Below are 17,484 nucleotides of genomic sequence, written 5' to 3'. Positions count from 1 at the left end.
TATCACTGTGTACACGTAAATCCATGCGATCTTTGTGCACACAGCCCTCTTTCGAGTGGCGTTGCCTTGCGGACATCTCGTAACTCTCGCTCATCCACACTCTTTGTCTCTCACTCTCTTTCAACCTGTGAATGTTTTTATATTTTCATGTCCAATGAATGATTAATTCATTTAATTCTTTTTAATGTTTCCTTCTCAACAGTCCGTTCGTTTTATTCAGGCCTTTCCGAGCAGGAATTCCAAAATCATTCGAAATCCCCTGTCTGTAAGATCCTCGATCGGCCGTATAACATCAAGTCCTCGTTGTCCGTGTCCATCCACGTCCTGGTCGTCTCTTCTCCACTTGTATCTGCGAGCTGTCCTTGGACGTCCCTTCCTTCCACAGATCTCCCTCCCTCCGTACCCGCCAACTCCCGACTGCTTACAGCCGTTTCCATGGTAACTGCTGTGCCATTGGTTGCTGATGCGGCCTTCGGGGCTTATAAGGTGCGGCGCTGACTCCTGTTTGCCTGTGTGTCTGTCTCCTCGGGTGTCTGTGTATGCGCCCGGCATTCTGTCTGCCCTCGTCCGCCTGTTTGTACAAGCGTGTCTGCCCGATTGCCGTTGTTCTCGTTTCCCCTGTGCGTGTGGAGTCCGCGCGTCGAATCCCGTAAATCGTGTGCTTTCCTCAGGAGTTTCTCACAGTTCGACAAACTTGTAAAAATGTGGTAAGTAAAATTTGCCTGATCGTAAAAGAATGTGGTATAAGAGGACAGAAGGACACGGAGTTTCCTGTGAGAGCGGGTCAAAGGCGCCCTTGGTTACCGCTTCAAATTGCCCGGCTCTTACCGTCTTGGTCTTATTTATGAGGCGGGGTGAGGTTAGGCGGTGTATTGGTGAGCGCACCTTTTGGCGATGTGTACCATAAGCGATGATCTTCGTAAATTGATCTACAGTAAATATATGCCGCTTAAGTTGAGGTGCGCGACTTGTTGGGTGGGGAGAAGGTGAATTTTAAGGCTTTAAGTGAAATATTTTACAATATAAGACGGTGTCTATTTATTACGTAACCAAATGGTGCCTGTCGAACCCCGAGGGAATCGGTCCGATAAATTATTGTCAGGCGCCCACCAACTTGCGTACGTAATAAATAGATTACTCCCAAACGAGATAATCCTTGAAGTAAATTTCGCTGGTTTGGGGGATAAATGGTGGTTTTTGACGACGCTACATAAATGTTGTGTGTTTATGCGTGGCACCACCGTATGGTACATGTGTAATATGGTGATTGGTGTGCTCGTTTTGGTGTGCCCGAGCATCCTCCGAAACAGAAGCTTCGACCTTCCGTGCATTTCTCGGCAATGGGATTTCCTTCGCAACAAAGGGCACTGTTTGGTGTTTGGTTGGTGAAGGTTGCGATGCAGAAAGAGCCGCAAGGCAAGACGGACATCACGCCGGCACAGGTATTGATTGGATTCCGCACCTGGAATAACTGTTAATAATGTGGAGTGTGGTGAGCTGGCGGCTCCTGGACCTTGGAAAGCTCCGTTCAGCAGACTATTGTGTCCCAAGGTCGGGTCTCTATATACCGTTTCATCAGCCGAACCGTGTTTTGAACTTTAATGGGAAGGATACTTTATTTAATAATCTATATATAGTTTTATTTATTTATTTATTTAAATAAAGAGTACAGAGATCTGTAGACCTCAAGTCAAAGTGATTAAACAAGCAGGTAGGAGCCGCAGAGCAGAGAATGTAGAAACGCAACTAATTCAGGTTTTTTTCAGCTCAAGATTTCTGGCATATAGATATGGAGGCCATCATCGAGGACTAACACAGCCCACGTGCACTCAGATGATGATGAATCGGTGTCTTGCGGTCACATGGTCTGTTTGAGGCCCATGTTGCTCGGCCCCTCCGGAAGGGAGTTTAGGATGTGCGGAGCGCGCGACAACCCGTGTTGGATCCCGACGAAGGCCATGTTTGGTGTCTGAAACCCTGGAGTGACAGTGAGTGAAAGTTCATCAAAGCCTTGGTCTACAACATGCCCTGACCGACGACCATGTCGAGGCATCAAGGTGGTTATAGATGGTCATCGAAGGATCTGCCTCCGCTGAAATCCTCTTGAACAAGGAGACTTCGGTGCACGAAGAGGCCCATCATGTCTGTGTTCTACAGTGTAATTCGTGAAGAGGAGGTGAAGAGTTATCACAGACTCTCTCAATAAATTACAAATTATTCCTGGCCGACCCAACAATAAGTTTGGATTCATTGGAGTCGTTAAAAGAAGTAGTAATAGTAGTTGTAGTATTTGGTGGTATTTGCAATTCAGAATGGACGGTTGACCCGGTATCCTCTCTCTAGGGTGACACGCTCCATGACACCGGAGCAGAACGAGGAGTCCAACTATCCAACCTGGAGCCAGACATTTCGGTGGTGAGTGCGCCACAAATTGAGCGACTGGTCTCCTCAAAGAGTTCCAGAAAAAAGTTATGACCCGTGGGTGGTAGTAGTAGTAGTAGTAGTTGTACATATGTTGCTGAGACATCATGTACAAGACATTCACACTGGCGTTTGCTTGTGGTAACAATGAGTTTGGCCTAAATCCCCACCAGGTTTTCCTATGTGTGGATGCGGTGCGTTTGACCGCAAGACCGATGCAGCACCTGACGGCTCATCTAAATCGCACAAAGAAGACCCTTTGGAAGACCGTATTATGTTCTGGACCACATTATCTGCATCTGCGTAAGTGGCTTTGCACTTGTTTTTTTGGGGTTTTTTTTTTTGGTTTTTTTTGCCCTTTTTTAAATTAGTATTATTATTATTATTATTTTTTGACAAAAGCAGTTTCATCTGCTTTTAAAGGACCACTTGTGTTTCCGCAAAGTTGACTCGGGAGAGTGTTCTTGATGCTACCGACAGCATTTACTACTGTCCAGTCCATGGCTTTGCACTGTTGATGCTATTCGGAATGACTATGACTGAAGACCCTTATGTCTGACAGCCTTTTAAGACGACAATACGAATGCACAAAAATTCTTTTTATTATTACTAGGGCATGCCCGTACTATATATATATCTAAAAGTATATCCCCCCCCCCCCCCTCTATTTACATGCAATGGTTTGGTCCAAAGCTAACGGCTTGCGAGTACGGTGACAATCCCCCCCCTCTATTTACATGAAATGGTTTGGTCCAAAGCTAACGGCTAGCGGAGTTTGGTAAAGAAATCGCCATAGCGTGCACAAATGCGCAGGAAAGCGAAAGAATTGCAAATTAGTTTTAATTAGTTTTAAAACATAGTTTAACGGCAACATAGCGGCAACATAGTTTGCCAACGTGAAATAAATGAATACGCTCTCAAATGTGCCAAAAAAAAAAAAAAAACGCTACCCGTACGCTCTACCCCGCCCGTACGCCCGTAAACAAAAAAAACAACGCTCTTCGCTTCCGCCCTTCGCTCTGACTGAATTGGGAGAAATAATGCGCATAAGAAATCGAGAAATTATTATTTTCTCCGGAAGAAATCGAATTACGTACCGTAATGGCGCACGCGCTGGGCTCAGCATCAGCTCGCTCTCACATCGGCCACGCCTACGCAATAACGCGTTCTGTCTCTGTGATTGGATGCCGGAAGTGCAGTCCTCACTGTCCGGAAGGTCGTATATCGCAGTTACGATGAATCGCAAATTAGTTTTTATTAGTTTTAAAACATAGTTTAACGGCAACATAGTTTGCAAACGTGAAATAAATGAATACGCTCTCAAATGTGCCATCCGAGGCAGAGTGTGTCCGCCACGTTCGGCACACGCGATAGCTCGCTGCTCTCTGATTGGTTGAATCGTTTTTTGGACATAGCTCGGTAAGTAATTGTCCGATTAATATGAAACCTTGAAAAGGCACATCCTCGGGTCCCCAGCAATATACCTGGCAAGTTTCAAGTATATCGGACCGGTAGTTGTCGAGAAACAGCGGTCACAGACATACAAACAAACAAACAAACGTACAAACAAACATACACACAGAGATTACTGGAATTATAGATAGAAGATTATCGTGTTTATTTTTCTATTCGGAACAAGTAGACTTCATTTGTGACCGATTTTATTTTTTTGAGACAGAGACCTATTTATTGTGGAAGACTTTGGACAGGGTAGCTCGTTGTATGTGATGGATGTTTACCTTTTGTAGGAACATTCAAACGTCAGAAGCAATTTCTCATAAAACTAAGCGCGTGTGCAGCGGCGCACTCGAGCAGTTTGTGCAAAGTGGAGACGGGGATGGCAGAACCGTGGTCAGCCGTGACCGGTGAGTGAGTGAGTCGGCGAGTGAGCAAGTGATTGAATGGGTGAGTGATCGAGTAGATGGGTCTTTGTGAAGGCGAGTGCAGAGCATGGCTCTGAGCTGTTTACAACTCGTCTATATTATATTATTTCATTCAAGACGCCATGGCTTTCCCGGCTTACTCGGCACATTCGAATTGAAAATTTCAAAGCTGTAAATCTTTTTATTTATTTATTTGTTTGTTCGATGGATGGGATTTTGCTTCCAGACTCCTGAAGCCCAGGGTTTGAATTTGGACCGAAAATCCGCATGAACCTGGCAGGTAGGCGGTTTCTTCACGTGGGCAAGGGAACATTTTGTGGATCATGACCTTTAGGTTCGTGTGTCATTTTTCGGAAGAACTCCATTCTTTGGCTTGATAAGGTGGAATGTTGTGAGGTTTATTAATTTATTTCCCCTTGAATAATAGCTCTTTTATATTTCCCTCGATCCTGTACCTCAGAAATCCATTGGGTGAGAGTAATAAATCAGAGGATGCAACTTGTCAATTATCAAGTTTGTAACTGTCGTAAAGTATAATATATTTCCGGTGAGATATTCAAACTTTATAAGGACTTGCAGGCTCGTTCCTCCACGTGTAAATCTTTCAGGCTGCCTGACTGGTTTGGACCCCCACGGGGGAAGAGCCAGGGGTGCGGAGCCTTTCGCGGGAGAGCGATTGCATTTGAATTGATGACCCCAGGGGTCCTGCCCATCTCTGCTGGCTCCCTAAAATTGCTCGGCGCCTCCGCTCGCGTGCGAATGAGGATTTCAAATTTGTTTTCCTATGTGCGGCTGCTGGGTTTGCTTGTGCTGGATCTGGATAGATAGTGGTTTGTGGAGGTCTAAAGGTTAAAGGTGTCACGGTTGGAGTCGGGACCTCACCTAGTGCCTGTCGAAACCAGTTTGCCTGACCATGGTCTACCAGCTCTTGAGGCTTTGATTATCGGATGGAGTGGTGCTTATCTTAGACCTTGAGTCTTTCGAGATTCTGGCTGGATTTTACCTGTTAATCCAAGGTATCGCTTGATTTATGAAATTATGTTTTATAAAATCGATAAAATGTTCTAGCCTTTCAAAAATAAAGTTTTTGAAAAATTGTCTTGAGGGTGGACCTTTGCCTGATGCTGCATCATGCGCTGGGAGCTCCTTGAGCGATCGAGGGTCATTCCGGGTTGCCTACCTGTTGATGCGGTCAGGCTATGAAAGTCCAACCTTGATTACATTACCGGTCTATCAGTTTTAACACAAGTCTTTTTATTATTAAAAAAAAATTTTTGTATACAAGATCGAGGCTCGTGTAGGAGCTAACATGAATGACAACAAAACAAATGGACACATAAGACGAAATAAAGGGAGCGGGAGACAAGATGGGGAGAGGTGGAAGCACACAAGTACAACATTTGAGAGTAGGGACATCGGGAAATCTGTGGAGGGAGAGGGCTTGGGGAGAGGAGGCACGGGGAGGGGGGGGGGGGGGGAAGTAAAAAAACATGGACACAGCTAGGACTTCCAGGAAAGAAGTCGGTATTTCAAAAAGGTGTATCTGGGGTGAATTAACAGGGGTAGAAAAGATCAATGGGGGAGATAAAGTCTTCTTTTGAATGTCCTGTTATATCCATGCCTGCCTTGTGCAGAATCTCCATGTCAATGCGCCACTATATGGACCTTTTTATATAAAAAAAACTTTTTGAACCATGTCTTTAACGAGGCACAACTCTATAATGGACGAGGCAGGACATTTATTTTAATGGATGAAGAAGCGCCTGTCCTTAAGGGAACACTTATCGTCTGCAGAACACTTATCGCACCCCATAGAATGAAGAGATTTAAGTTACTGCAGTTTCAGCATCTGAACCACTCACTCTCTCGGCATTGCAACGTCCTGATGGAGCAGAAGCACTGTGATGACCACCGACAAATATTCTGCAGATCGAGAGGTGGGATTTTGCTCAAGGCATCAGCCCAAAGGGATCTTTACCCTCCACAAGTGAGCGCTTAGTGGATTGTACATTCGGGCTTACATTCTCTTTGATTGATATCCATGGCTGTTAGAAATTATTCGCCCCACCTCTGGAGCATCAAAATGTCAGTTGGTAACTGTACCTCATCACAAGGAAGCTCAGTTTTGGTGTGATCTCCGCTGAGCTACTTGGTTCTCGGTTTGATCGGATCTGAGTAAAACCACCATTTTGTACTGCATCGCAGGATGTGTACATTTAAGTGTCTGGTCATTTGCAGTCATGTCAATGAAAAACACTCCTTTGGCATCGCTCACAAAAGCAGACGTTTGGGCTGGTACCATGACCCCGTCGAGCTCGCCAATAGATATAAATATTATTATATCCATATTATTTTTATGGGATGTTGACGTTAAATGTGTGCAATTTAACACAAGTCGCTAAATGGGGTAGATCAAACCGAGTGACCATATAATAGGATGTAGGATGCAACTGTACCATCGGTGTTGGTCACAAAGCTATTGTGCCCACCCAGGCATGAGGTAGTGCATGACCGGTTTAATATCCCGGCTGGGGCGGATGAAGGATTTTGGTTATGGGTGTTCGATTTTGGTTTGTCATTGTGGGGAAGGGTGATGGTGAGCATTTCCGAATGTGCTTGGTTATCAATTTATTTCATGCTAGGTGTTGGTTAAAAAAAGAGGATCAAAAAGGCCATATATTTTAGCCCAAGGTATCGTAATGTATCTAAGGGAGGTCGCTTGCATGTCTTTGACAACTGTTTTAAGTTTGAAACTTCATTTGCAAGATGCCAAAATAAATGAAATAGATGTGACTTTTTGTGAGGGGGTTGAGGTGTGGGGTTTATCCAAACCCTAACAAATGCTGATGGCAAAAGCAACTTTATGATACGCAAGAGCTGCAAGCTATTGAAGTTTCATTCGCAAAGTATCTTCTGAGCATGAAGTGTGTATGACATCATTTTGGGCCATCTTTGCTATGATACATTCAGTTGCTATATGAACGAATTGCAAATTATTTGCACTTGCACACAATGGTGAGTCTGCTTTGAGAGTTATTCTGCCTTTGGACTAGTTTCTGATGCACAAAACTAGTTTAACAAGAGCGAGAATTGTCTTGCAAGACATGTCCACTACCGGTCCCGATAAATGTTCTTGTTCCAAGCAAAAAGGGCAAAACTCTGTGCAAAATTGGCAAAACGGCCTGAAAATCAAACTTGTTCTGTAACATCACAATAAAGCCATGTACCAACTTTCAGTTGGATATGTTAAAGGGTATGGAAGAAAGTGCAGAAAACCACAGTTGGGACAGACGGACAGACGGAGAAAAAAACAAGACCAAAAGTCTAACATTTTTCTGGGCTTGTAAAATATTATAAACCACAAACACATATTATTAGCTTTTTAAACAGTCGTTAATGCTGCTTATAACATCAAACAGACATTTGGAGGAATCTCGACATCCATGAGGGAAGTTTTACTTACAGAACTGAGCGAAGATCTACTGTAATCTATGTACCTCACAAGGGTTGAAGGTGTGCTCATTTACCAAGCAGCTAGCCAGCGCTTGCCAAGCCAGCCGTTCTTTAAGGGTTTTAAATGGAGTGCTTGCTCGAATGCTTAAACCACTCGGCGATCTCTCCACAAGAAACTTGGTAAATGAACACACACCCAATATTCTTGAGACCCGACCATAGATCGACTGTAATCTATATACCCCAAAGATGAATGGCCCTTCCTGCCACTCCCGTAGTGGGCGGGTTAATTTGTAAATTCAAATGTCGGTCGGTGCATTCAGCCGTCGTAATGACATCATAGACGTAATGGACACAAAACTGATATATTTTAACTTCCAGTAAGTTTGCAGTCACTACGAAGGGATTAGTGTTATGATTAGATTTACTATAATATTATCGTTACGTTATCATTATTTCGAAAATGATATTACTATAAAAAACCGAGGCGAATTCCTTACTTCCTCGGTTATTAATATTGGCGCCGAACACCGATCATTATTGATCATGAACCATACACCGCTTCAATCCATAAACCTTCCATTCACGACATTGTGATTAAAGTATTATGGTTATATTTACTATATTATTATTATTACTATTACAAAAACTATACTACTGAAAACGATACACTACTGTATTAAGAAACCTGGGCTTAATTTGTCTGAAGTGGTCCGAAGTCCGAAGATGAGGCATAACGCCCAAGGCCTATTCATACAGTATTGTTGGAAGAGACGGGACGCCGATGATTTCGATATTTGATGGTCATTTTAACAATCGGTTTGTTTGTGTTTCACACTGAATGAAAAACGTAAAGGTAGAGCATGGAGATTGTGATGTATAACAGGTTCGATTATATGTTCGGCATGAACGGCATATAAATCAACATGGCGGTGTGTGGAGTCAGCAGCCGCACCGCCATAATGACATCAGACGTAATCACATCACCCTGTCATGTGACCAGATTCTCAGCTCTGATTGCTATACGTTTGAGGGGACATACATACATACATACGGACGGACAAATACTGTTCTAGATGGCTCTGTCCAATGGGCTACGCTGTAAAAACTTGTAGTCCTCTTCAGGTAGGGGACTAATAAGGTGTGAATGTGTGTCTTTCATGCTGGCACTGTACATTGGATGTTTGCCTCCATCCTGGCCTTTTGCTGGATGGAAGGGCTCGTTTGCCAGTTTCAAGCTGGAAAGAAACATGCTTATGGCTCTCCCCTTGCCATACTTTGAGCTACCCTCTGACATGATGCTGGACTTTGACTTGGATGGGGGTGCAGAAAGGAAGAGTCTTGGAACAGACGTACCTGGAAGTATAAAACGGCAAAGGCAAACCCTATGAGGCTCGTTTTCTGTTCTCTTATTGTTAGCGGCCACTATGACGAACCTCCCTCTCCCTCTCTCTGGGAGAGCTGAATGAATACCTGTTTTGCATCTCCTTGGACTGCGATCACATGCACCTCCACTCAGATCTTCATCCTGAGAAGTAGCGCACAGTCTGCCAGCAGTTTATACCTCTGCCTGGCCTATCAAGGGCTAGAATATGCTCCAATTAGGTTAGCACTAGAGGGTGTGCTCCCTGATGTGCTCATTGTGTTTCTCATCACCCTCTGCTTCCGTAACGTGAACAACGTAGTGACTTCATAGAGGCTACAGCAAGGACAAAAACACCTGGGAGAAGGTTCCTCTTTGTGTATTCTATTTGTAGCCTATTGTGTGTGTTTTCTAAGAAGGTCAAAGGTTATTCAGACGATTGGTAATAACCCCTGATGGTCAAGTTGTCTGAATCCGTTCATAAGTTTTTGAGATATCCCGCTCACAGACAGACAGACAAAAGAGTGCAAACCTAATCTCTGTCCACCTATGGTGGCAGAGGTAACAAATGTGGCAGGCTTCTCTAAATTGTGCTACATTCTGACAATACCACGAACTGCGGTGGAGTCCAATCACGACAACATGGAACACACAAGTAACTTGTAACTAAAACTAAGGCCACAAGCCTGGACTGACTAAAGATTGGGTTGCGATGGATGGAGTGCACGAAGAAACAAATCTTGAAGCTGGGGTAGTGCAAAATAAAAGGGGAATGGCGTCTCTTCTCATGCTGTTGCTGGCAGAGGTGCAATAAGTTGGAACGAGACCAGATGAAGAGGCGGTAATCAGAGACTGGTACAGAGCATAGCTGGTTCACCTTAATATTAAATATGGCTTCCACTCCTGTATTCTTTGATGCTGTCCATTCCAACTACCAGTCCAACTGTGGCACGCAATCGCCTTGGCACGAAGCAATGTTTTATGGCCGGATGCCCTTCCTGCCGCCAACCCTGTTGGTCGCCTCTTGCGACACACAGGGAATTACCAGTGAACTGGTACTCGATTTGCCGACCTTGGAAGGATGAGAGGCTGAATCAACCCCCCTGGCGTTAATTCAGCGATCGACCGGGATTCAAATCCAGGATACTAGGATCCCAAGCCGGCACCCTAACCGCTAAGCCAACACCAGGCTTACCACTTAAGTAAACTATTGACTCTATTCTCAACTCTATCCTCTCCTCGGATTGCAGTTAACAAAAACGATCCTCTACAGTTTGAATTTTGTATCCTTTATATCCTCACTGCACAGAGCTCGGCCACTACAGGATGTTCCATTGTTCCAGTGCCCTTCTCGATTGGTACCTGCCAATTCCATGCAGGTGGAACCAGGCTCAACGGAATGGTGGAGTTGTACAGTGGGTTATCAATTTAGGGGAATGCTAACCAGAGGGGAGAGGGGTAAACCCCGGCTTGTGGGGGAGGGACTCCGTATGACTTGACTGTTTGATTGAGGATTGACCCTCATGCACATCGCTAGAAAGCCCCATCTCACCATGAGGCAAAGTGTACAGCATCAGCCTGTGGCGTTTCCTTATAACATGTAAACATTACCACCCTCAAATTGCTTCCCATGCGAGTATCAACATTTTAAATAATTAATTATAACGATGTAGAAACCATTCTCTCATTTGTCGGCATTCACAGTACACGTGGTGCATTTAGAGTGGATGAAAATGTGGGGATGTATGTTTCAGTTGTTGGCACAGTATATATGGGGGAGAGGGAACTTCAATGAAATGTGGGGCGGACACATCTAGAAAGATCGCAGTTTGGGCCGGAATGTCTATTATTGTTCACCAAACCAATTGTTCACCAAGTAATCACCAAACTCTCCTCCTATGGTATCCATGGAAATCTCCATGCATGGCTTGCGGACTTCCTCTCTGGTCGTAGTCAACGTGTGGCCCTGAATGGATTTCTCTCATCTCCCCTTCCCGTTCAGGCTGGAGTTCCCCAAGGCAGTGTGCTGGGCCCTGTGCTTTTTCTGGTCTTTATCAATGATCTCTCCGACTCTCTGGAAAATCCTCTGTATCTCTTTGCTGATGACTCCACTCGCTGCCGCTCCATTCCTCTTCCTTCAGATCGGCAGTCTGCAGCCTCCTCACTCTCTGAAGACCTGGACAAAATCACAGACTGGTCAAACATGTGGAACATGTCTTTCAAGCCTGACAAATCTCACACTCTTACTATGTCTCTCCGAAAAGATCGACTGGACAACCCTCCCAACTACTTTCTCAACAATCCTCTCCAAGAAGTTCTGTCGCTCAAGCTTTTGGGTCTCACCATCTGCCATGATCTTTCTTGGGAAAACCACATTTCCAAGCTGGCCTCCAAAGCCAGTCGCCGACTGGGCATCCTCCGTCGTGCGAAGTCCTTCCTAGGCACACCTGAGCTCCTCACCACATACAAGGCTTTCATCCGCAGCTCAATGGAATACTGTTCTCCCCTATGGGCTGGTGCTCCTGCTTCACACCTGGCTCGGCTTCACGCTGTTGAATCCAAAGCTTTCAGAATCATTGGAATCTCCCGCGATGAAGCTATCTCTGAGGGCCTTTCACTCACTCACCGCAGGCAGGTAGGTGGTCTTTCTGTCTTCTACCGACTCCTCTCCGGCCTTGCTCCCCCAGCTCTCTCTGTGCTCTGTCCCCCAAATATTCCTACAGGTCGCACAAGATCTGCCAGCCACCCTCTGATGGTTAAACTGCCGAAATCTCGGCTCTCTGCTCACCTTCACTCTTTCATTCCTCTTTTCTCCCGCCTCTGGAACAAACTCCCACACTCACTTCAATCACACTCCTCCCTCCAGGTCTTCAAAACAGCTGTTCACCACCATCTCTTATCTTCCCCCATCCAAAACCTTGATCTTTTCTACCCCCACTAATTCACCCCAGATCCACCTTGTTTGAAATTCCAACTTCTTTCCTGGAAGTCTTGGCAGTGTCCATATGTTTTATACCTCTCCCACCCCCCCCCCCCCTTCTCATGCCTCCCCCCCAAAGCCCTCTCCCTCCCACAGTTCTCTCGATGTCTCCATGTCTCTCGGTCCCTGCTCTCAAATGTTGTGTTTGTGTCCTTCCCCCTCTCTCCCCATCTTGTCTACCGCTCCCGATGTTATTTGTTTTGTGTGTCTGTTTGTCTTTCTGTGTGATTAATGTTCGCTCTTTCACGAGCCTTGATCTTGTATACAAAAAAAATAAATAATAATAATAATAATAATAATAATAATAATAAAAAAAATTGTTGAATCGCATTGGCTATTCAGCTGCATGAACATTGCACGGAGAGACTGGCATTTGCAGGTTGGCTGCGGTATGGGTGAATCTACAGGTGTAATTGGCATAGCGACCTCTTTTTGGGGTTTTCTATTCGGTTCTCAATGTGTGGTGCAACCGAGCCATGGCTGTTTCCGCAGGTGATCTGAAGGATTAGGAAATGCTTGTCATTCTTGTATTGAGCACCGGCTGATCGACATGCAGTGTACCGCATGGAAGACTAGCGATTTTGTTGTTAATTATCAGAAAATCCACAACAAGTCTTGGTCTTCCTGGTGGCACGCTCGCTCCTTTCACCCGACGCGCTGCCAGCTCAAACGTCCAAAGCCCGCAAAAGCTGTATCTCGGGGTTTGCCTGCTTTTGATACTTAAAATGGAATGCAGCATCTCATCTGTCAAGCAAATGTATTCCCTGAACAGGCAGACTTAGAATCGGTAAAACGACATGACAATCAACATGCTTGAACAAATCTCAGAGCCACTTTCACGTACGAGAAGATCTAGCAGACATCGATTTGTACAGCTGTAATTCCTCCCCTGAATAATTGTCTGTTTCCATGTCTAGTTAACAATTCCAGGTGGTAACCCTACAATGCAAGCCCAAATTGACCAAATACTCATTGACGTCATGCAGTGTTGACGTTTGTGCAAACTGTATTAGACTTGAATTATTGGTTAAAAACTAACACTTTTTTTTTTTTTTGTATACAGAATCGAGGCTCGTGAAAGAGCTAACATTTATCACAAAAAAAAATCAAACAAACAAAATATATAAAAAGAGGGAGCGGTAGACAAGATGGGAAGAGAAAGGGAAGCACACAAACACAACATTTGAGAGCAGGGACATCGGGAGATGTGTGGGAGGGAGAGGGCTTGGGGGGAGGAGGCGTGGGAAGGGGGGTGGGAGGGGGGGGGGGGGGAGAGTGGGAGAAGTATAAAACACAAAGACACCAAGGACTTCCAGGAAAGAAGTTGGTATTTCAAAAAAGTGGATTTGGGGTGAAATTAGCGGGGGTAGAAAAGATCAAGGTTTTGGATGGGGGAAGATAAGAGGGTTGCTGGCAGATCTTGTGCGACCTGTAGGAATATTTGGAGGACAGAGCACAGAGAGAGCTGGGGTAGCAAGGCCGGAGAGGAGTCGGTAGAGGACAAAGACCACCAACCTGCCTGCGGTGAGTGAGTATTCATATCAAACCTGGCGGAACATCCCCTCACCCCTCCTATACCGATCCCCAAAGCCCACCACCGACCTAACAGGTCCTCGAGCTTCCTTCCTTGGATACCTCGAGTTTAACTTACCAACTATGTCATTTCGTTTTCACCTTCTTTAATTGATAAGTAAGATTGTATTTAATTCCTATGATCTGCATTTTCTTTCTTTCTGATCGGTATGTTCAAACAGGTAATTTGGTACCAATATTTTGATGATCAATTTCGTTTTTTGTTCGAAATCACCTGAACAGATCTTTCTTTGCTTTTGATGTTTCGAGGATATAGACGGTTGTTATGCCTCCGCCCCCGAAGGTCGCCGGAGGCATGATGTTTTTGGGTTGTCCGTCCGTACGGGCTAAACCTCGTTATTCTCAGCAACCACATGTCCAATTGAGACGAAACTTTCAGGGTAGGAGGGACACCCATGCAGAATATTTTTATGATAATTGGGACGTTAGAGGTCACGTGGTATGGCAGCCATCTTGGATTAAACGGATGAATGAATGATCGTTTTAAGGCCATTTTTCCCCGCCAGAGCAGCGGTTAGTCTTGCGGGCCCCATGACAATCATGGTTCCCTGTTTGAGGCAATGTTTTTATGGCCGGATGCCCTTTCTGACGCCAACCCTTAGTCGCCTCTTACGATACGCAGGGCTACAGTGTACCTATTCTAAACCGTGGTACACACCGGGATCATTCATCCCAGCAAGCTGGTACTCTTGGATTAAACGTAAATAATTTCTTGGAAACTGCTGAATGGAAAAATTTGAAACTTGGTACATTGTCAAGTACTCCCAATGGGGAACAAACGCATGATAATGATGACATCATAGGTGAAGTGGTAGACCAGTCAAAAATATTTTGATCGAATTCCTTGTCCTAAAAATCTGAAATTGCATGCACATGATCTATGACCGATTTGTATTGAAATATTAAATGTATGACATCACAGGTCAGATGGTTTGGCAGCCATATTGAATTTAACCTAAAACCTTTAAAAAACATCTTCTCCCAAACCACCAAATCGATTGACTCGAAACTTTGTGTCATTGACTAGGCATGGCGATTAAAAGATGATCATGAAAACATAATTGGTCACATGGTGTGGCAGCCATATTGGATTGAAGTAAAATATTAAATAATTATATCTCTGAAACCGCTTACCCAATCAATGCAATTTTTTACAAATATCATCGAGCACCTGGAGTGTACCCTGGTTTAGAATAGGTACACTGTATCCCTGCGTGTCGTAAGAGGCGACAAAGAGGGTTGGCGTCAGGAAGGGCATCCGGCCATAAAAACATTGCCTCAAAAAAAGAGAACCATGACAATTACAACTACATATGGGCAGGGTACAGCCCGAAGTGGAGATCAGTTTCTGAGGTTTGGGACATGGAATGTAGGGACAATGACAGGGAGATCAGGAGAAGTGGTGGAAGTATTGGTCAGAAGAAGAGTGGACATATGTTGTGTGCAGGAGACGAGATGGAAGGGAAGTGGTGTGAGAATGGTGAAGGGTAGGCAGGGACAGAAATACAAGTTTGTATGGCAAGGGTTCCTGGAGGGCGTGAATGGTGTTGGTGTCCTGTTTTCTGAGGAGTTTGTAGACAGTGTGGTGAGTGTGACTAGAGTGAGTGATAGGTTGATGATGGTGAAAATGATGATTGGAAAGCTCTTCGTGAACGTCATTTCGGGATATGCTCCGCAGGTTGGTCGGAGCGATGAAGAGAAGGACAAGTTCTGGTGTGTGATAGAGAAGCTAATGGAAAACGTGAAAGATGAGGAAGTTGTTGTGGTAGGAGGAGACCTAAATGGACATGTGGGAAGGAGTATGTACGGTTTTGAGGGAGTTCATGGGGGTTACGGATATGGTGAGAAATGGAGAAGGTGAAAGGATTTTGGAGTTTGCTGATGGAGCTTATTTGTTGATTTGTAATACTCAGTTCCAGAAAGAGGATAATAAGCTTGTTACATACACGTCAGGTGGGTCGACGACAACCGTTGACTACCTGATGGTGCGTAGGCGAGATAGAGGGCACCTCCGGGCCACAAAGGTGATCCCGGGGGAGGAGGCTATTTCACAGCACCACTTGGTTGTCTGCGACATAAGTGTGAACGGTGCGAGGAGAGCTCGGCGGGTGAAGTACCAACCGCGAATGAAGGTGTGGAGGTTGAAAGAGGTGACAGTAAGGGAGGCATTAAAAGAGCGGCTGAGTAGGGTAGAGGATGATGTGGTTGAGCTTGAAAGTGGTTGGATGTCAATGAAAGATAGTCTGTTGGGAGCCGTTGGTGAGGTATGTGGATGGACAAAAGGACCACCGAGGCACTCGGCAACATGGTGGTGGGATGATGAAGTTGGAAAGAGGATTGACGAGAAGAGGAAGAAGTTCAAGGAGTAGCAGAAGGCGAAGGGTACGGGAGCAGAAAAAGCAGAGCATGAAAGTTATAAGGCTGCAAAGAAAGAGGTAACAAAGGTGCAGGAGGCATGTAGGAAAATGTTCGGAGAACACTTGGATATGGAAGAGGGTCAGAGAGCGGTATTCAGGATTGCAAAGCAGATAGCGAAAGAGAGGTGTGATGTGATGGGGGTGAGTTGCTTGAAAGATGAAGTGGGACAAATCGTTGTGGACCCAGATGGAATTAAAGGAAGATGGAAAAGATATATGGAAATACTGTTGAATACAGAGAATGAATGGGATGGCAGCATAGAGAGTAACCCAGTTTTAGGACCGGCAGAGAAGATAACTGAGAAGGAAGTTGAGGAAGCGATAAAAGCAATGAAGAGTAGAAAAGCGGGAGGGCCGACGGGAGTTGTGGGAGATATGTTGAAGGCAGTGGGAAATTGGGGTGTGAAGAGAATGACAGAGATCTGCAATCTGGTGGTGAAAGAAGGCCGCATTCCAGTGGATTGGGAACTGAGTACCCTCATCCCTCTACACAAGGGGAAAGGTGACCCTCTGGAGTGTGGCTCGTACCGAGCGATAAAGTTATTGGAGCATGGAATGAAGGTATTGGAAAGGGTGTTGGAGAGGAGGATAAGGAAGAAGGTGAAGATCGACAAAATGCAGTTTGGATTTATGTCAGGAAGAGGAACGACAGACGCGCTCTTTATTGTGAGGCATTTGCAGGAGAAGTACATGGAGAAGAGGAAGAAGTTGTTTCTTGGGTTTGTTGATCTGGAGAAAGCATTCGATAGGGTTCCATGTGAAGTATTGACATGGGCATTGAGGAAGTTAGGAGTGGAGGAATGGTTGATCAGAGTAGTGATGGCAATGTACAAATGAGCGTGCACAGCTGTAAGGACGAAGGACGGGAACAGTGGTGAGTTTGAGGTGAAGGTGGGAGTGCATCAGGGGTCGGTACTAAGTCCACTACTATTTGTAGCTGTGATGGAGGTGCTGGCTCAGAACGTAAAGGAGGGTTTCCCGTGGGAGTTGTTGTACGCAGATGATCTGGTGTTGATTGCGGAAAGTATGGATGGACTGAAGGAAAAGATGAACAAGTGGAAGTAATGTATGGAGACAAAAGGTCTGAAGGTGAATATCGGAAAGACGAAGGTGATGGCAAGTGGTAAAGCATGTGGTGAGGTGGAAAGAACTGGGAAGTGGCCATGTGCTGTGTGCAGGAAGGGTGTCGGAGTGAACTCCATTCAATGTACAATGTGCGCTGAGTGGGTTCATCAAAAATGCAGTGGTCTGAGAGGGTCATTAACCAGTGTGGCAGCTACATTCAAATGTAAGGTGTGCACAGAGGGAGCTGCAGATGGAGGAAATGTTGAGTTGGATCTTGGAGATAGCGTGAAGCTGGAAGGTGTGAAAACA

General features: G+C 45.1%; 1 protein-coding gene across 1 annotated transcript; it reads left to right on the top strand.

The window, feature by feature from the left end:
• The first annotated feature begins 435 nt into the window (after positions 1-435).
• Positions 436-4,589, top strand: LOC137430726 (uncharacterized). Its single transcript, XM_078782675.1, has 6 exons — positions 436-486; positions 1,296-1,442; positions 2,344-2,415; positions 2,595-2,724; positions 4,170-4,286; positions 4,531-4,589. Exons 1-6 carry the CDS (start codon positions 436-438, stop codon positions 4,536-4,538), a joined length of 525 nt encoding a protein of 174 aa, XP_078638801.1. The 3' UTR covers positions 4,539-4,589.
• Positions 4,590-17,484: the final 12,895 nt, after the last annotated feature.

This window comes from Myxine glutinosa, chromosome 7 (genome assembly GCF_964187855.1).
Source record: "Myxine glutinosa chromosome 7, kmMyxGlut1.1, whole genome shotgun sequence".
NCBI classification, from domain to species: Eukaryota; Metazoa; Chordata; class Myxini; order Myxiniformes; family Myxinidae; genus Myxine; species Myxine glutinosa.
The sequence above is the reverse complement of the archived record's forward strand: the minus strand, read 5'-3'. Positions and strand labels throughout refer to the sequence as shown.